Raw genomic sequence first — 21242 nt, forward strand, 5'->3', positions numbered from 1 at the left:
TATAGCAGTTTGCTGAAGCTGAGGCCTTTGGGTGAGCCTCTGATTGATCAATGCAGCAGCTGCTGTTTTTTGTGCCTGCGTTCTGTCTGTCGAGTCGCTGATGTGCCTCTCTTATTACTCCCAATGACACTGGTGCCTGCGACTACTAGCCGGACTTGCTGGCACCTGCCTTACCAGCACCACGTTGAGTCACTTGGTGCCGGTAGGCAGGAGCCAGCACTTCCAGGCCGCAGGGGCATGCTCAGCGTCATTGGGGGCATCAGAATTCGGTGCTGTGCTACAGAGAAGTCTGCAAAGCTGCCGCTTACTGAGGGAGAGTGAGCCGCAGAGCTCACGAAGCTGCTGCTGTGGGAGATAGAGCAGAGCCTGTGATGCCACTGCGGGAGAGTGAGCAGAGCCACTGAAGAGAAGAGCTGTTGCTGCTGCATTCAACTCGGCCCTCCTCTCCTATACTGCCAGTGTGCAGCGCCCAGTACCCACTGCTCAGGTGACAAAAAACAAACAATTTTAAGATCATCTTATGCTGGGTTTTGGGGGTGGGGGAGTAGAGAAGGGCAAAGGAGATGGGTGGGTGGGTATGGAAGGGCAGAAATGATTCTGGGTTTTATAGGAGGGTTGTGTGCTATGAAAGGGCAGAGGGTATGCTGGGCTTTCTATGAATTAAGGGGATGGGGTATACTGCCTTTCTTTAGTTACAATTAAAGCAGTTTACATATACAGGTATTTGTTGTGCATCTAAAGCAATGGAGGGTTAAGTGACTTGCCCAGAGTCACAAGGAGCTGCAGTGGTTACTGAACCTGGTTCCCCACTGCACTAACCATTAGGATACTCCTCCTTACCATGAGGGGTTATGCAAGGACAGAGGAGGTGCTGGGCTTTATATGAAGCGGTTGGGGGGTATGGAAGGGCAGGAGAGCTGCTGGCTATGGAATAATTTCTGTATCCTGCTATCTTTTTTTTTTAATTGAATGTGTGTGCCTGCTCAGGGCATGCTTTACGGGCCGTTTACCGACGTTTTTAACGAAGGGTTAGTGAATGCAAGTGAGCTGCAACGAACAGCTCATTTGCATTCCCTATCCTTCGTGCATAGCCGTTCCGTACCGATTCGTTATGGAATTCGGTACGGAACGGCTCTAACGAGGACTTTTGTGCATCTTGGCCTGAGTAAAAGCCAGATCTCCTGGATCCACCTGATCCAGTCTATAACACCTTAAATCCAGAGGATCTGGCTTTTTCCCAGTTCTCTGCTCAGCCGTGTCCCTGCACCCTCTGCTGCCATGACCTTCTTTATGCTGGCTTTTCCTTCTCAGGAACGTAAGTGTTTTGCTTTCTTCGCATTAAAGTTGGATCTGGAGGTCTCCGGATCCTGCTTCGGCCTGCCTCTGAACATCCCTAGTTAGGTTGATTCTTAGCAATAAAGTCAGATCTGGAGGAGACTTTCAGATCCACCTTTAATGTGAAGAAAAAAAAAATTCCAAGATTCCTGGTCAGGATAAGCTGAGGCATAGCAGGGCCTTTCTGAGGCAGCAGAGGATCTGGGGATGTGGCTGACTGGGGAAAAGCCTGACCTTTTATTGAAGTTTGATTTAATGTGGCATAGACTGGATCTAATGGATCTGGGGTATCTGGATTTTATCTATGTCCCTATATTCATGTTTCATTGGTGTTGGTGAAGGGAAAGAAGGGGGGTAATATCGATTGGCACAATTCTGTTTCCCTACCCTTCCCCTGATTTACTAGGATTCATAATGATGGACCTGGTTGGGCAACAGGTGTTTTATTTTTGTTACTGGAGTAAATATTTGGAATATTAGTGTATAGATGCGTATATACTAGTATGTTGGGTCCACTATTGACAAGTACCTGCTTAACTCACACGACACATCTTTGTGGAAGATATTTAAACACTGTGGCTGGAGACACTGTGTCCCACGAGTTTTTAACATTTCATGAGTATCCAGATAAATTATTTGTGGATTTTATTTTGGGGTAGAAAGTAATCTTGCTCCCTACAGTAGATAATGCCTTTTTATTTGTATTTCTCTTGTGTTGTTCTGTTATAGAGAGTGTGATTTCTCGGTGTTTCCTGTTCTAATTTTTGTTCCTTTATTCTGTACTTGGAGAAGGTTGATCTGTGTTCTGCATGTGTCCGCAGTGAGAGATTCTGCTGGTATATAGTTTGTGTAGGGATCCATAAGAGTCTGACTTTTCCAACAGGAATCATATTGCTGTTCTATATTTTTACTTCTGCCTTTATAAATTCATCAGTTTCTTACGTGACCAAATATCTGGGAAATATTCATTCCCCCACACTGCTAGAAAAGGATTTATGCCAACTCTTCCCATGGAGATTTCCATATTGTGCATTTTTCCCCAAGGCCTCCAACTTTTACAGATTGAAGGCAGCATAGTGAGGAATGCAAGAACATGTCACATTGTAAGCAAGGTGCGTTTTAAAATCTGCACATTATAGTATTTCACTTAAATTCAGAGGTATTGAATAGCTTGGGGAGAAGGGAGAGAGATATAGCAGAACAATCTGTAGCTGTACCCAGAAGAAATTAAGGGGTAGCTGCTGCCAGTTGACAGAGTTTTGGAGCTGGGCTGTTCACACACAGCTGTTTATTCAGATACCAGGAGTTTGTTCATTTACATAATATCTTTTTTTCCCTAAAGCTGTGAGTCTGATTGAAGCAACACACTGTGTTGCTCATTTCATTTGTTCTATGTAGAAAACTGTGGTTTGCGTTACAAAAAAAAAAAAAGCCTAAGCTACGTGGGCAGACCTACAAGACTGAGCAAACAACTAGAAGGGAAGATGCTTCTGCTCTGCCTTTGTCTGCGCAACTCCTCCTTGTATTAGGTCCCAGTTGTAGCGCGTAGCCCAGAGCTGTGGCTCAACTGCAGAGTAGGAGCTGATGGTGGCCAGTTTGGGGCTAGATGCAGACTCCCCACTTTGTCTTCAGGAGAGCAGGAGAGCATGTGCGCCTTCTCCCTCACACTTACCTGCACCATAAAGAGCTGCTGCCCACCGCCAGCACAGGGCTTTGCTCACCTTTGCTTGTTTTCGCTTTAGAAAAAATATTTCTATCATATTGTCTCCCAGCTCAACTTCATATGGCTGTTTTCATTCAAGCAATGAAATACGTTGGAACATGAGTAATAGCTGTAATTTTTTGCTGGAAGATTTTCTTCTGCAGGAGTATGCCAAAAAACCTATAGCACTGATAACTGTATTTGTTACAGTCTTCTACATTTTGTATTCTTCTGTTTTTTAATGGAAAAAATCATCTCCCCCTCTCTCAAATCATGAAACATTAATACAAAAACAACAGTGTATGCATTTCAAAACCCTAATATCCTCTCAGAATAATAGTTTTAAACTCCCTTTTTTTCATAGTCCCCCACTCCCCCAGCCCAAGGAGAAGGGTCAATTACTTCTCTAAAACAGATTCAAATCCATAATGTGTTGAATACCATACTACTTAGTTTTGGGGTCTGCAAGTTTATAAAGGGTGTCCAGAGTTGGATGAATGTATTAATCTTTTTGTCTCCTTTCCTGAAGACTCCATTCTCAGCATCCGGTGCATTTGATTTCTCTATAATTTTAATGTTGGTGGTTCTGGCTGTATCCACTGAAGCAGGATACAGTGCTTCGCTATTGAACAGGCCTTTCTTAAAGACAAGCAATATTCATCCTTCTCTAATTTTAGATCATCTTCCAAATCTAACAGACACAGTTCTTTACACTTATCAAAGGCCTGTCCACTAAGGATTCTAGATGCTGCCATAATGTGTCCCAGAAGGTAACTATACTTGACATTCCCACCAGCAGTGAATATAAGCACGCTCTTAGTTTTCACATTTCACGCAATTCCCGGTAATATCCTTCCTCATTTTACCTACCCGCTTAGGATGCATATGAAATTGCAGTACTTTGTATTGCGTTTCTCTCAATTGGGCGCTCTCCACCAGGTCCTCCCTACTTCTCACCCCTTCCAAGAAATCCCCTTCCCTGTAATCCTCTGTTGTATCATGTACCCATTTTTGAATGGTTTACTGGAAGGGTTCTATATATCTTTTCTTCATAAAGCCGCATAAAACCACTGTTAAGCCTTTAATCATCCTATCTTGTGGCCAGAACTGATCAAAGGTCCCAGTATCCCAAGCTGCCGGATTTTGCTACAAGAGGCTTGACATAATGTTTTAGTTGCATATATCTGTAATGATCAGTTTCCTGTAGTCCATATCTTTGTCTTAGATTTTCACCTGTCTAATGGATTATATACTCTTCGTATCCCAACCTACCCTTGCTTATATCTCTCCTACTCCCTTTACCCTTGCCCTTCTCTACCTACTTATCTCTTTGGTTATTCTGCTATACTTAACTTATATTTTCTCCAACAATACTCTGTAATCCCTATTACTATGTAAGCTGCATTGAACCTACTTTGAGTGGGAAAGCACGGGTACAAATGTAACAATAAATAAATAAGTAAACTATATGCCCTGCATTCCTACTTGAAATTTCCCATTATCAGTTAGAGGTAGGTAGAGAAAACAGTTTACAGGTACATGAAATCTATGCCTACTCATCTTCCAGGCCCACTTTACCAACTAAATCAAAGAATGCTTGTTTATCTTAGTGGGCAGATCTTTACCCCAGGCTTGAAACACACAGGACAATTTGTATGGGTAATCATTTTGTTGTTCTAGTATGTAATTGCAGAAGGTAGTCATCTCTTGGACTCAATCCCTCACTTGTCTCATTAAACAAGCTGTATTATAGGCCTTCATGGCTGGAAGACCTCCCTTCTCTTTGATTTGTGGCAGACAGACACAGTTGCATCCCTGGTGTTTTCTCTTTCCAAAGGAATCAAGTTAGGAGTTTATGCCATCACTGTAGGTCCTGTTCTTTAATTTGTAGCGGAAGATTTTGCAATAAATAGAGCCATTTTTGCAAGAGATTCATTTTAACTAATTGAATTTTTCCACTTGGGGACAAAGGCAGAACATGCAGTGTTTTTGTAAGTTTGTCCATGTCCCCCAGTAGCAGGTTCACATTAAAGGAATATAGTCTGCAAAGTTGCCTGGGTATATGGAAACCCAAATATTTCAATTGTCCAGATGCCCAGTGTAGAGGGAAATTTCCTCTCCCTGGGTGCTCAACAAAATGGACTTCCCTAGATTAGGTTGCAAGCCTGTTAAGTCAGTGAACCCTGAAGATAGTTTAGCAATCTAGGGAGTGTATTATGATGAGCCCCTTGTAGCCAAGTGCCCACTCCATATAATTTCTGTGCTTCCTGGAGACTCTTTCAGGATGTTGATGACCTTTTTCATCCTACTGAGACTTTGCTATGAGTTCTCTGGTTTTTCTTGGTCCAGACTGTGGCCAGTTTACTTGTCAGCACATTTCTATGTGCTGAGGCCCCCTTGTGGCTCTTGTCCTGTATCACAAGCTCATAACTAGGGCTCACAAGAGCTTTGCCTCTAGGAAAGGCTCAGAGTCAATTCTCCTCTATAGCAGGCTGTAATCTCAGTCTTAATGTTTAGGCTCCTCTTTAAGCTTAGGGTGACTGCCCCTCAGTTATCAGCCCTCCTACTCTTGACCTCCTCCTTGTGAGGTTCCCTTGGTAACAGGTTGCAGTTTCCGTATACTTGTGTCAGAACCTCCTGGTACCTTTTCTGGGGCATACAACGCTTTACTATCAGGATTCAGCAGGATATGCAAATTAACCACCTCTTAGGCAAATTACAGTTCCCTTAGTATTCCTTACTCACGTAAGCAGGGAATTCTTCTTTCAGCAAACAGTTTCTCAAATCACACGTCAACTGAGCCCACGTAATAAGGGACCTGGTTCTCAGTTTAGAACAGTCTCCTCCCCTGGACATTACTTGCAACTCTCACTTTAATTTTACAGTCCTGTCCTCCACTCTACGGCTGTTAGTCCAGTTCTTATTTCATTTCCTCCAATGTTTCTTCACATTAAACTTCCAGACCAGTATTATCCTTATTATTACCATAGCAAGGCAAGTACCTTCTCATTATCCTAATAGCAAGGTAAGTACCTTCTTGGTCTTATAGAGATCTTTTGCCTTCAGGGACCAGGCCACAGGGTTTCCAGCCTGACTTCATCTGCCCTTTCTCTTAGGCATCCTTCCTTCTTATGCTCCTTTGGAGGTCCTTTCTTTCCTTCCCCTGAAAGGTGCTCTTTATAGGGCTGCTAATAGTACTACTACTACTTAGTAATAGCTCACCATACATCTTCTGGGCCCCTTCTCCTGGTTCTGGAAGAGTCCAGTACCTTCTCCAGGGTGCTTCCTTCTTAAAGGGAATCCACTGCTATGTGTCCTCCCCAGCTCTATGTTCCTGGCCTTTGCTGGAGCTCTCTCTAGTGACCCCTTCAAGTCATTACACTGGTGTCCCCATTGGAGCTCCCCCTAGTGAACTCCTGAGTACCTACAGATAAACTCTGTATTTCTCTATCTTTTTATATCAATTGAGCTAGGCATTCCATTCAGAGAACAAATAAGGTACTAGGGGGCAACCCTGTCATGTGCCTCTTTCAGTGGGGAATGGTTCTGATACCCACCGTTAGTTGATATCTGAGCTTTAGGGTTCGATTATAACAGTTGAATCCAATTCAACATTATCTCCTGAAAGCCAAACTGTTGTAGCACTTACCATATATAAGTCCTTGCTTACACTATCAGATGCTTTTTCTATATCTAGGCTTAGGGATGCATCTGCTTTTTTTTTTTGGCTGTGCTGCCCTAATTGTCCCTATCACACAACTAATATTGGGCCCCTTATTCTCTCCATGCACAAACCCTGCCTGCTGGAATTCCACTAGCTTGGGTAACACCCTTTGCAGTCAATTCACTATTAGCTTTGCATGTATTTTAATATCCACATTAAGGAGTGAGGTCTGTAAGAAGTTATATGTTGGATCATTGGCAGGGTTTGGTAATAACTGCCATATTTAGACCCTTTGGGAGTTGTCCCAATTAAGCTGCCTGTGTAAAGACCTCCACCGGGGTGGATATAGCATGATGTCACAGTATTTTTATAAAGTTCACTAGAGAGCCTGTCAGGACCTGGTGTTCTGTTATTCGGCATCTCCCCTAACACCTTTGTGATTTGCTCTCCAGATAAAGGAGCTGCAGATAAAGATGCTAGATCATAATCTCTCAGTTTTGGAAAAGTAATCTTAAAGGTGGTCTCCATTTTATTCTCATCCCCCTGATATGTTTATAGAATTATGAATACTAATTATAAAAGGCTACATTGATTCCCTCATTAGTTTGAAACGTTTTCTGTTCACGACCTAGGACATAGGGGATGAAATGCGGGCCTTGAATCATATGTACCAGGTGTGCCAAGCAAGAATCTATGTTGAGTATATATTAAAGTTTTCTGCAATCTCTGATGTAAAAGCTCATTTAACATTCTTTTCATGTTCAAAAATTGCTGTCTAGTGCTTGGAGTTAATTTCCTGGCCATCAGCTGTCGCTTCTGATTTAAATCTTTTGTCAAAATGAGAATTGCTTTATTCAGCTGTTCAGCTGAGGATTTCATATAAGCAATAATCTCACCTCACAGTACAGCTTTTCCCAGCTCCCAAAATAGCCCAGGGTTGTCTGCATGGACTTGATTACTATGTGTATAATCCCCCCTTTTAGTTGTCAGAAGTTTTGAAGACACATCTTCTCCAATACCCTTTAGGCACCCCCACTGTTTCATCTGCTCCCATCTATTGAGTTTCCAGTACATGACTACCAGGGCATTATCTGAGATAATTAATGAGCATATTTCCACAACTAATATCTTAGAAAAAAGACCTTTTACATATAAATAATCTATACAACTTTGTATATCATGTGCTCTGGATAAGTGCGTGTATTCCTGTTCTTGGGAATATAGAAGCCTTCAGGTGCCCAGTAGCCTTAACCCTTGCTCTAGTATTGCCCACCCCTAAACCATTTTTGTTGTTTTTGTAATCGGCCAGTGCTGTCTTTGCCCAGTGTTGGGTCTGTTTCATTGTTAAGGTCCTTTCCTATCACAGTGCAAGTCTAATAGAGTACCTTAAATCTATGTAAAATATTCTCTGCTGGGATTATTCCGTACATAGAGTGCTACCAATATAATGTGCTCTCCAAAACATCGCCCCTGCATTATAACCCATCTCCCGTTTTTGTCCTTCAATACCCTGTGCTCCAGAAATGGTATTGCTTCATGAATTTAAATCGCAACCCCTGCCCGTCTGTTAACAGGACATGTAGAATAATAACTTTTTCCCACCCATTTCATAATTTTTTCTGTTCGTGGTCTGGTAAGTGTGTTTCCTACAAGAAAATTATTCCAATTTCTAAGAATTTTAAAGCTGTCAGTACCTTCTCTGTCTTAATAGGTGACCCCAAGCTTCCATGTCACAGTTTATGCAGCTTCATGTCCCCCTACTCAGTAAATAGCTTTGAAGTTTCTCTCTCCCTTCCCCTCACTTGTAACTCAACCCAACCCTTCCTTTCCCATCCCTTCCCAAGACCACCCTCGCATTCCACACTTACTCTTGCCATTCCCTCCCCTCCCTTGTGCCTTTCAGTGAGAAAATGGCTCCTTTTAGATGCAGACCCCTGCTAACCACCCTGTTCCCCCTCCTACCAACACCACACAGTTACATTTGATCCCCTCTTTGTTCCCTTGGTACAGGCTTCTCTAAAATGTGCCATAAGTAAATAAAACCAAATTTCCTTTACCTCCTCTCTCATAGTGTAATCCCACAGATTTTCTCAACCCTCCTTTTAATCCGGTCCTAGCAGAGCCAACACAGAGCTAAATTAAAGAAAACAGTTTTCATTTCCAAAGTTCTGCTTGCCACTGGTTCTATAGCTGCTTTCCCTGTGATGCTGAACAATTTATCTCAGTCTGCAGATTGCCGCTTGAGCCATCTTCTGCCTGCCGCTGCTTGTTGCCATCCTGTTATTGGCTCCAGGAGGGCTGAACAGTCTGTGCAGGTGGTTTTGAAATTTCTAACAGCAAGCCTTGTTTCCGAAAGATGGCTTTGCCTTCCTCCAATTTTCAGATTTTTATTTATATACTGTGCCCCTCACGTAAATTGAAGGCCGAATGGGACAAGCCATCTGTACCTCAGTATTTCTTTTTTCAAGCAACTAGTGATATCTTTCTCTTCCAAGTTGCAGATTTTGGGCAGATAAGTTGTTATAAACCTCAATCTTTTTTCCTTGACGGATGATATCTCTATATATAAAAGGCACCACCAATGTTCTAAATGAAGCCTCCAGCCGGAAGTGTGAAGGGGGAGAGATATCCGGTTTCCCCATGAGTGTCTGCCCCGCCCTCGCTCTCTCTGTAACACAAACAGTGAAGGAAAACACAGCAAAGCACGAAATGAAATCGCTCTCTCTGTAACAGTGAAGGACTCAGAGGGGGGAGGGGAGAGAGGGCAGAAGCCCCCACTATCTCTGTAACACAAACACAGCACAGCAGGAAACTTAACACAGAAGGACTCGACTCCTAGGGGGGAGGGGACAGAGAGGACAGACAGCACAGGGGAAGGGAGAGAGGGCAGAGGGCAGGGACACACACACTCCCACATGCACACAGAAGAAAACTTTGATAGCCCCCGTTTCATTTGCATCAGATACGGGGCTTTTTTACTAGTTTCCCATATTTCTTCCTTTTCGAACGATCAGATCCTTGATAATAAAAATATGGAGGCAAGCTAAAATGTCCCGCAGGAAGTTACGTAAGTACATAAGTATTGCCATACTGGGAAAGACCAAAGGTCCGTCAAGCCCAGCATCCTGTTTCCAACAGTGGCCAATCCAGTTCACAAATACCTGGCAAGATCCCCAAAAAGTACAAAACATTTTATACTGCTTATCCCAGAGTATGCAGTGGATTTTTCCTTTCTAATAATACCTAACATTCTATTTGCTTTCTTAGCCGCTGCAGCACACTGAGCAGAAGGTTTCAAAGTATCGTCAATGACGACACCTAGATCCCTTTCTTGGTCGGTGACTGCTAATGTGGAACCTTGCATTACGTAGCTATATTTCGGGTTCCTGTTTCTTCAAGGGCCCAGAGTGCAGTGTGCCCTCTCAGTTTTAATTGGGCAGCCCACTTGTTGCACATCTGGACTATGAACCAATATGGCAGCACAAATCTGATGTAGCTCCTTACAGTTTTCATTCCACCTCTGGCACCCCTTGGATCTACAAATTATTTCTCTGCTTTCATGGAGCTATGTGCTGCTGACATCACTGGAAGGCCCTTCTATTTTTAACAATTTTTCAGTAGGCTTTCTGTTGCTTAAGTTTACTGTAGAGCGTCCAGATTTTATGCTGTTCATGCATGTTTTGTTTTTCTTATTTTGTTGGAAAAATACAATAAAGTTAAAAGAAAAAAAAAAGGAATTCAGATTAGGAATAATGTTATTTCTAAAGGTGAGGTTTCCAATTTTTTTTTTTATTTTTTATTGTAGGAACTTCTTATAAACCTTCAAAAAATTCAGGGACTCTCTGTTCGTTATTATCACTCTTCCTGGACCTCCTCCTCTCAGTGTCAAGCTTGTTTGTCTCTTTTAGCCCTCTTTATTCCCTACCCCCAAGCCAGTCCCCATCGTCTCTCCCTTACCCTCTCCTCACCTGTTAATGCTGCAATGCAATTCCCAGGCCCTGCAGGCTGATGCTGGTCCTGATGCCCCTGCTTCGGCCTCCACAGCTAGCTGCCTCTGATCACACCTCCACAGCTGCCACTGCTGACTCCATCCCCATGACTGCTTCTGCTTTCAATCTGTGCAGCTGCCTCTGTTCCCACTTATCAGCTATTCTGTCTCCTGCAGCTACTTGTTCTTCTACCATTTCTGCAGCCACTGCTGATTCTGCCTCTACAACAGCTTCTGTAACTACTCATATGGATTATCGTAGCATAAAAACACTTTTACTCTGTTCTCTGTGTTCTGCAGACCCTCTGCAATGGTCTCACAGATCCCCAGTTTGGAGTTGTGCTTTTTTTTTTTTTTTAAATTGCAGGATCAACTGTGTGGAACAGTGTTCCTCTGGAGTTAAGCAAATGACATATTTACTTTTTTTAGGAAACACTACAAAGCCTATTTATTTCAGCATGGCTTTAAATGATTCTAATGAAAAATCTGTGTGTTTGAGTTTTGGGAAGGTACTGAAAGCTGTTGTTTTAGATTACTGTTGAGTGATGATGATAGGTTGGGTGTGATGTCTGTGAATTTAATTTTATGGATATTGGATAGTGACCTGCTTAGATTTTGTAGATAATGCATGATAAAAAAAATTGAAACAAATCCCAATCATGAACACTGTGGTCATTAATAAAAAAAATAGATATAATATAGTTAGATGGTAGGTGAGAGCCATAAGGCTCATCTAGTCTTTGCAGTTTTTACATCTATATTAGTTATTTTCTGAATTAATTAAGACTAGATTAAATGCATGCAAATTGAATTGACACCGGTAAAAAGCATGAACAGTGGTGCAATCCATTGTATGTTTGTACCAGTTTCCAGAGCTGTAGAAAACTAAAGATAAGTTTGAGTAATTAACCAACAAAACAGAAAGCCTTGAATGAAATAGATTTTCGTTTTTTTAATTTGTAATTTTATATCTGTATATAGAAATAGGACTTACTTAATGGCTGATATGCATATGAAAACATGCTGTTTACTACAAAATAACACTGTTTACAGAAAATGCACTAAATGTTTTGCCCTGGACTGTATTCTCTAATTGTATAAAAGTTGTTTGAACTGATGCAATTTTTCAGTTGTATATTCAAATTTGTTCATTTCACATCATATAAATAAATTGTGAATGGAATATTACTTACTCAGTAATTGACTTATAACTTGTACTCATTTTCCTTAGGATGGAACTTCAAATTCAGTTAATCACAATTTTTTCTTATTAGACAAAGTCACTTTTAGGGGCTCCTTTAGTAAGCCGTGTTAGGCACTAATGCATGCCTAACACAGCTAAAAATGGAATACCACAAGATATGCTCAGACGTTCTGTGGGAACTCTGAAATGTGTGTGCATTAACTGCGTGCTAAAAAATATTTCTAATTTTTTTTTTGAGGGAGGCATGTCATGGGTGCAGAGTGTGTACCTATGATAACCAGGTTGTTCATCTACATTACTGTGTGATAACTGGTTAGTAAAGGGATACCATGTGAGCCCTCACCACCTACAAAATGGGCGGCAGTACATGCTCATGTGATAATTTTTAAAAATGGCCATTTGCTTGACAACCAGTAAAGTTATGGATCCCAGTACCGTACATCTGAATAGTAGAATACCTCTATAAAACTTAGTACCACAAAGAAAATTTCTTGTATTATATTTATTTAAATACTGTTTCTTACTTTTCTCAACGTTTTTGATCATTAAAAATAAAAATCAGGAGGAAAAGACCTCATTTAGACCTTAACTACACTCTTGGAACTTGTTTCCTACATATGGGGTTGGTCAAATAAGTCATCATTGGTCTGAAAAACCTCCTGTTAAACGTTGTTGAACCAACAACAATAATTCTACTTTATTCACAAATAACTTCAGCAAACGAGTATGTAAAAAATGTTACTTAGCTTGAGCAGCCTTACTCTTAAAGTACTCCAAGTGATCATCTAATGTTTTTCTTTTTTTTTTTTGTGAGACCATGTACGCCGCTGTCAATGCTTGGTGGGGGTCCCAACGGCGACCAGTTTCGCTATGGCTTCTTCCGGAGACCCCACCTTACTTGATGATCTCTTGTGTTTGGATTCTTAAAATGTTTTCACCTTGGTGCTTGACCATTAATACAAAAAAAAAAAAAATCATCCATTTTATATCTGCTGTAAAAATGGCCTTAGTGTGTGGGAAAGCAACGCGTAAGGGTGTGCTAAGGCCACTTTTTGCTGCAGTTTAGTAAAAGGGCCACTTATTCAGTGATATAGCTACTGTTTAAATATATAACTTATATATTTTCAGCAGCACTATCTGTATAAGTGCCAGCTTTGAAAATTCACGTATAACCCGAAGCAGCCAGTTATATGTTTAAAATTATACCTGCAGTTCACCAATCGGCACTTTGATAAATAAGTTTTACTAAGCTGTGCTGTAGGTACGCTAACATTTTAGCGCATGCTAACGGTAGAGACACCCATTATATTCCTATGGGTATCTCTATCATTAACGCGCTCTAAAAATTTGTCGCACCTACAGTGCGGTTTAGTAAAGAGGGCCCTAAGTAGGTGAATTTTGCTAGTGAATGTATACGTTTTTCACCTACTGTTGACCTGCTCTAAAACACTCTTCTTTTTTCCAACACATAAATTGAACTATGTTGCTAATAAAACAGCTAAAGTTAAGTGTAGATCCGTCAGCTATATAAAACAAAATTATATATGCAGCTAGTGCTGCTGCTAACTGTAAGTTCTTTTGAATATCAGCCAAATTTGTTTACATTACACTGTTGCATTATGTGATATACAACTGTATTTTAAAGAAACATTATTTCCTTCCATTTCCAGCTTTTGAACTTCCTGGGACAACATCCTTTTTCATTCATTCCACTGATACAAAGGTCACTGGAGGTTGCGATCAGCTATGTTTTCACAGAGGCTGGTGAAGGAGTTATTTTTGAATGTTTCATTGTCCAGTGTATGAATCTTATTAAAATGATTGTGAAAAATGATGCCTACAAGCCATCCAAAAACATTGAAGGTATTGCTTTCTTCCCATCATAGTTGTTAACATTGTTCATACCACTGACTAAATTGTGCTTTTTTTCTTTAATAACACCAATATATAAAACACTTTGGGTCCTTTTACTAAAGTGCATTAGGTTTTGCAGTTATTGAGGCTTAACATAGAAAATTAACGCACAGTCGCTGTAAATCTAATATGGCAGGTTTTAGGGGTGTTTCTAGCATTTTCTGTTGCAAGTGTTTAATTTACATTTGTAATAGCATGCACTAATCAGTTTGCAATTAGTGCAGAGTTACTTATCCCTGGATTCTATAAAGGTCGCCCAATTTGGACATGCAACTTAAGTGGTTAACAAGCTAATTGGGTGTTAGTAATTTACATTAATTGGCACCAGTTAGGATTTGCGCATATGGCTACATGCTATTCTGTAACACTGGGTGTCCAAATTTCACAGCACGCAACCCAGAAGGGGACGTGGCTATGAGAGGGGCATGGACAGGTTAGGGGTGTTCCAAAAGTTTGCATGCAGTGTTATAAAATAGTGGGAATGTGTGCTCAAATTGGTGCCAGAAATTACAGCTGGTTTCAGCAGGTGTAAGTCCTGGAACCCAAATTTGAGTATGGGAATTGGCGTTATTGGGCTTGCAGCCAGTCTTGCTGTTTTCCTTCTTGTATGTTACATTTGGTATAATCCCTTTTCTTTTCTATCCCCTCTTTTGTCATCATTTTCTTTTTCCCCTTTTCTTAATTGTGTACCTATCATGTAAGATTTGAATGATCTGGTATGACTTGGATATTCTTTCCTATCAAATCTTGTATTTCTTTTTCTTAATTGTTTTGAGTGTTTTTATTTTACATTGTAAACCGCCCACATCTGCGCTTGGGCAGTATAGCAGGTTTTAATAGCTATAAACTACTAAACTATTCTATAAAAGGTGTTCAGCCCGGAGTGACCATTATAGGATAGTGTGGAGCACTGGTTTTTGAAGGCCATTTACTAATCTGGCCTTGTAGTGCCTCCTATTTAAAAGATGGTAAGTAGTCTTGTATTATCTATGCATTAGGTAGCATGCGGTAAGTATAGCATGTTAATTGCTGTATTCTCCATGCCCATTCTCTTCCCATACCCCACCTAGTTCTGCCTCCTAACACAAAATGCCCTTAATCTGTGATGTAGTGTGCGGTAAACTTAAAATTACTGCAAAACCTTTACTATACTGCGCGTAAACAGCCTAACACACTTTAGTTAAAACTCCTATGTGATAGAATATTAACATTTTTTTATTTAATTTTTTCTATTTGGATTTAGCTCATGCCTTTTCATTTGTTGCTCATGGTAAATTCAAGTTGGGTAGTTCCCAGTCCCCGGAAGACTTAAAATCAAAGGGCCTCATTTATTAATGCATGTGTATTGATTCAAGTTAGGGCACAGGAAATAGACCCTGTTGAGAATAATGGGACTTGTATTATTCAGCATAAGTTAAATTGTTTTAGTGCACGTAACTGCTTAACATATTAGTAAATTAGTCCTTAAGTTTGTACCATAGACAAGAGAGGATGAAGTACCTTGATTTATGCCACAAGTCACACTGGATCTCAGCCTGATACTTTAACCACCAGGTTACTTGCCCACTCCTGATTTAGTGGGATTTTGTTTGTGTTTTAAATTCAGTACTTACAGCAGGTTTTTAGAAGTATAATACTGACTCATATGAAATTATAATATAGTACTTGTATCTCTGGTGCTTATTTTAGAAGCACTGTTCATGTTTTAGACATCCATAAACTAGCATTTTAGATGTCTATGAACATCCAAATCCTGATTTTATAAAGCTGGGATATGAATGTCTAAACCTGAAAAATGTCCATGTGGCAAGGGGCATGGCGTGCACAGGACTGTGAGTGTATAGAAATGGATGTTCATATCCCATTTCAGAAGGGGAATGAACAATCCTGCTGAAGGATTAGGGGAATTAATCACCTCAGTTCTTCAGTAGTTATGCCCCCCTCCCAGGAAAATGAAACTGGTAAGGGAAACAAGGCTGTGTCCACTGCTTTGGGGAAAAATGAAAGTTTTATGTTTCTAAAATGGCTGACATAATTTTAAAAAATTTATTCAGGGCCTCTTTTACCAAACTGCGGCATCGGCGCGTGTTTTTCACGCACCCCAAGGCCCCCTTTCACTGCAGCGGGTAAAAGGGAAGCCTCTGTTTCTTGCAGGAAATAACTATGAGACGGCGATAAGGGCTCCTCTGCTAACCTGGTGGCAGCCAGGCAGTGTGCTGCACTGCCCGATTACTGCCGGGTACATTCTGGTGCTACAAAAATAAATATATTTTTGTAGCACCAGATATGATAACTAGGGGTGAGAAGTACTGCCGGGCTGCTGCAGTAGCCCAGCGGTACTTCCTGTTTAGCAAGCGGTAAGCCTGCTTTGGGCTTACCGCCACTTAGTAAAAGGGACCCTTAATTTCTTATGTGCCATCTGTAAGTCCCTAATCTTTCAAAGTGGTGTATATTCAGGTACAGTAGATATTTTTCTGTCCCTAGTGGGCTCATGATCTGTATTTGTACCTAAGGCAATGGACGGTTAAGTGACTGGCCCAAGATCAGAAGGAGCTGCAGTGGGATTTGAACCAGGCAGCTCTGATTCCCAGCCTGCTGCTTTAACCTTTAGACTACTCCTCCACATAAACATTCTAACTTATAAATGTTATGCTGCCATTTCATAAAATGAACATCAATGTATTGCAGGGATGTTCATATTCCAGTTTTGTCCTGTTGATATTTTAGATTATAATTTTTCTAAAAGAGATATATCTGCCCCATGTAGCTGGTGTATAAACCTTCATTTCACTAGAGAATGACACGGGGATGAAGTTTGTCCCTGTCCCTGCAGGCTCTGTCCTTGTCCCTGCTCCTCCCCCTGTAGGCTCTGTCCTCGCCCCTGCCCCATCCCCGTGGGCTCTGTCCCAGCCCTTGCCCCATTCCCCACGAGTTCTGTCCTCATCTGTACGAGCCTCAAGCACTTATAATTTTATATTTAAATCTTTTTATTAAAGTATGAAAATGAACAATATTCTGTACAACTGTTGTTTATAAATCACAAATAGAAAATAATGAGCAACTATAATAACCCCTCCCCCTTCCCTCCCACCCTCTACCCTTCCAACCCCAACAATTGCTGACTTTCACTACTCCAAGTAACCCTAATCCACCCTGTTAAAATGTCCAGAGGTACAAAATACAACCTGCACTTTATGCCCTTGCAGGGGAGGAATATGCCCTATGAAGCATACAAAAGTACATAAGCACCACCATACTGTGAAAAGACCAAGGGTCCATCAAGCCCAGCATCCTGTCTCCGACAGCGGCCAATCCAGGCTTCAAGAACCCAGCAAACCCCCCCCCCCCCAAAAAAAAAAAAAAAATGTTCAATGGACTTTTCACTCAGCACTATTATGATTTTAGGAATAATAAATCATCAACAGTCTCAGGATTTAGTCTAACTCTCCTGTCTTCCACAGGCCTTCCTGCAATAGAAAATGCCCTCTCCGAAGGTGTACCGGTAGCAGGAATGCACAGGATCCCCTGTGCAAGTTTGGCCAGCACTTTAGCTCCCCCCCCCCCCTAAAAAAATTCAAATCGTCTTCATCGCTCAAATATAAATAACTGCCAATTCTTTAACAATAGCCTTCAAAGGAGGCATTGCTCCATAAAAGTCACTCAAAAAACTGCTAACATCAATTCTGGGAATGTGGATTGTGGAGGATCCTAAGTTGTTGATGTTGATGAACTTGAGCCTTCTATTGTGATCTGGTTTTGGTATAACCTTCTCAAAGATTCAGTTGCCTTTGTTTTTACATCATCTGTGAAGATAATTGAATTGTCTTTCAGATGTGGGTGTAGAAGAGAACCATCACTGTGTAGTGGATGAACAGAAAAATAAGTGTCAATTAAGTGTTGGAAATGCACCTTGATGGATGAATCTGTTGCAGTAAGAGTACGATGCTTGAGCAATTGGGCACATGATGGAAGGATATTGCAGACTGTAGGAGTCTGATCTGCAGACAAAAAACTCTTATTGCCACATCAAAGGCAGATGAGACAAATGATGTCATTTAACAGTGATTCAATTAAATCCAAAAGCAGCTTCTGCATTTTTTTTTATTATTGAATTCAGTTGCCAGTTATCTAAGATGTGTTAAGTTTCTACATAGTGATGCTAACATTATATAGATGCTGTTCTATCTAGGCTTAACCTTTTAGAGAATGACACAGAGACAGTTTGTCACCGTCCCTATGATTAAGAGCATGTCTCCATCTCTGTTCCCATGTGATTCTCTACATTTCACCATGTGTACTGGCTCTACACCAGCAGATCTTGTTCTAAGATACGTACTGATCTTGATATCTCAAGCCCCATTTGTACCATGCCACTCCATGTGTAATACACTTTGGTATTGATTTTTTTGTCTGTCCATGATGTTTGCCTGTGGCTGCTAGGACTTACTGTGAGCAAATGCTCTTTGAAAACTAAGTGTGTTGCCAAAAGCACAATTGTGATTTTGGAGGGAGGGAGCAGAATAGGCAGGCAGCAATGAGGATGCGAGGGGACAACAGGGAAGCATATGGGAGAGGAAAGGTAGGAAGAAGTAGGGGAAGAGTGCTGAGGAAGGGGTGGAGGCCAAATATATTCTGTTGAATTTTCACCAGTTGTTAGCTAAACTGTATCAGTAATGCAAAAAAATTGAAATACTGCTGTTATTATTATTACTTTCTCTCTCAATATAAATACACTTTTCAATTTTCTGCTCAATCCTCCTTGCTCTACTTCTCATTTCACCAAATTTGGATTAAATCATTCCTTTTAATTTTAGTGTCTTATAGTGAGAGAAGAATATGCATATCAGTAATGAGTGTGATGACTAGAATTTCAATCTTCTAGTTGTATTTCAGTGTTGCCTGAATTATTCTCTTAGTAGATTGAGATCATTACAATTATAACCATGTCTTCATTCAAAATGATTACATGATTAATTCACATTTTTGTGTTTCTTTAGTTAAATCATAATACACTTCAGGATAAGAACATACCTTAGGTAGAGGGAGACAAAATACTTTGAACTTGGGTAATAAATGCCTGTAAGCCATATAATTTAGTGTGATAGGATTTGAGCATTAATACATTCTAGCAAGATCCCTGGATATAAAGGGAAAAAGGAAGTCTCACATGTGATAAATGTATTGCTCCTTCTACCACAACATTTGCCACATGCTTCATGTGAAAGTAATTGTCTCTCCCAGTATTGTTTTTTATAACTCCAACTTTAATACCATACTATAATCTTCCTTTAGTTATTGTTAAAGAACCTCAGCGGTGCTCACTGCTACTTTAAGAAAGCAATGTTTACAGCATCCAATTCCTCATCGGCTCTTCCGATTACCTCCTCCTCTTTTAAATATATATTTTTGATCATTTCTTTCATTTATACTAATTTTTAATCCCCTAGGCAAAGATACCCTTGAAAATAGCAGCAGAGCTGGGGCTAGACACGGCTAAAGGGGGAAGGTCCTTGAGACAGCCTGAGGGAGGGCGAAACATGCGTGTCGGACGCTCCCACCCCTAAGCCAGACACTACCCATAAGATAAGTATGGGGATTAAAAATTAGTATAAATGAAAGAAATGATCAAAAAATATATATTTAAAAGAGGAGGAGGTAATCGGAAGAGCCGATGAGGAATTGGATGCTGTAAACATTGCTTTCTTAAAGTAGCAGTGAGCACCGCTGAGGTTCTTTAACAATAACTAAAGGAAGATTATAGTATGGTGTTAAAGTTGGAGTTATAAAAAACAATACTGGGAGAGACAATTGGAGCCAGGTGTTTTGCGAGATGATTGATTGACAGGCTCCCTTAAAAAATTCTGTTATAAAGATAGCCAATTAGATAGGTAGTTCATGTGAAAGTAAAGCAGAAGTTATGATGGACTGTCTGATATTATTTGATAGGTTATGTGTAAAAGGTGTTTGTGACGTGAGAACAGTTGTATATCGAACTTTAGTGTAGAACGTCTGCTAATAAATGTGCTTCTAGTAATAAAGTTATATATATAAAAAAAAGAAATTGTGCATTTTTCCCAAGAGTTACATCTCCCGCAGCTTTTGAAAGGAAACAGTTTCTCAGAAATAGCTGTGTAGGCAAAAGCTTTTAGCAGAGGGTGTCCAAATATTTTGTTGAATTCTTAAAGTGTTTCACATTTGCTCAAAAGTCTTGCAGCTATAAAATATAATACTGCTGCTCCTTATTTGTTGACCTCTTGCTCATGAGCATTCTTTTTCTGAAAAAATATTAGTTAAAAGAACACTGTTAAGTAAGAGGTCAAAATTGAAGGTTCCAAGGAGGTATACTTAGGAGCAACTGTAGAAAATGTTTGTACAAACAAGTCAGTGGGTGCATGGAATGCTCCCCTCCTCCCACCCAGGAGTTGCTTAACTCAAATGATGCATAGATGCAAAGAAGTAAAGGAAGGCTAGAGATCAACTGAGGTCTATGGTAGTGCATCAAGAATAAAATAGAAAAGACTAAATGGCTTTACGGTCCTTATCTGCTTTCATTTTCTGTTTCCATAGTTTGTAATCCAAGCCATAGTGATTTGAAAGTTGCACATTTGCAATACATTGGCACTGGTCTTTCGCAGAGGCTAAAGGTAATCTTGTAGAAAGTTCAGTATGCACTTCAGTCTTTATCTCATCTTAGCTCTTGATGGCATATAGAGTGAGCTTTTAGATTTTAAATTTCTACTGTCAAAGTGCTTTAGAATTCAGGTTCAGTTTATTTAGGGACAAAATGAAGCCTTATATACCAAAGAAAGATTTTGGATCTTCCTAGGGAAACCCACTTATGATTCTAGGTGTGCAAAAAGACTTTCACAGATGTGAAGAAGGACCTTTTCAGTGTTGGCACTATAGGTGTGCAAGACACCGTTACCTGTGTTTGTAGGAGTTTTCATTTCATTTAAATCACCACCCAGGAAAAAGATCTAGGTGTCGTTATTGAAAAGTTGAAATCCTTTGCTCAGTGTGCAGTGGCAGCCAAGAGAGTGAATAGAATATTAGGAATTATTAGGAAAGGAAACAGAATAAAACAGAGAATATTATAATGCTTTCATATTGTGCCATGGTTTGACTGCACCTTGACTACTGTGTTAAATTCTGATATAGATATAGTGGAATTAGAAAAGGTACAGAAAAGAGCAATCAAAATCATAAAGAGGATGGAACGACTCCCTTATGAGGAAGGCTAAAGAGACTAAGGCATCTCAAATCTGAAATCACAAAAGAAATCACACACAGCCTCCAAATAATGAACTCATGGGCGGACACATTCCAACTAAAGCTAAACACAGAAAAAACACAATGTCTTATCCTGGCCTCACAATACAACACAAACAAACCCAATACCATAAACACTCCAGACTACACCCTTCCGGTATCAGAC

The 21242-nt window shown here is 40.4% G+C and overlaps 1 protein-coding gene across 4 annotated transcripts in view; it reads left to right on the plus strand.

Moving 5' to 3' along the window:
* IPO11 (importin 11) overlaps window positions 1–21242 on the plus strand; it is an 813637-nt gene that overhangs the window by 107650 nt on the left and 684745 nt on the right. For all 4 annotated transcript variants that reach the window (XM_030193171.1, XM_030193174.1, XM_030193172.1 and 1 more), the window contains one exon: window positions 13564–13756. In XM_030193171.1, the coding sequence (XP_030049031.1) occupies window positions 13564–13756 (193 nt within the window). The remainder of the gene's footprint in view (window positions 1–13563; window positions 13757–21242) is intronic.

This window comes from Microcaecilia unicolor, chromosome 2, assembly GCF_901765095.1.
Source record: "Microcaecilia unicolor chromosome 2, aMicUni1.1, whole genome shotgun sequence".
In the NCBI taxonomy this organism is placed as follows: Eukaryota; Metazoa; Chordata; class Amphibia; order Gymnophiona; family Siphonopidae; genus Microcaecilia; species Microcaecilia unicolor.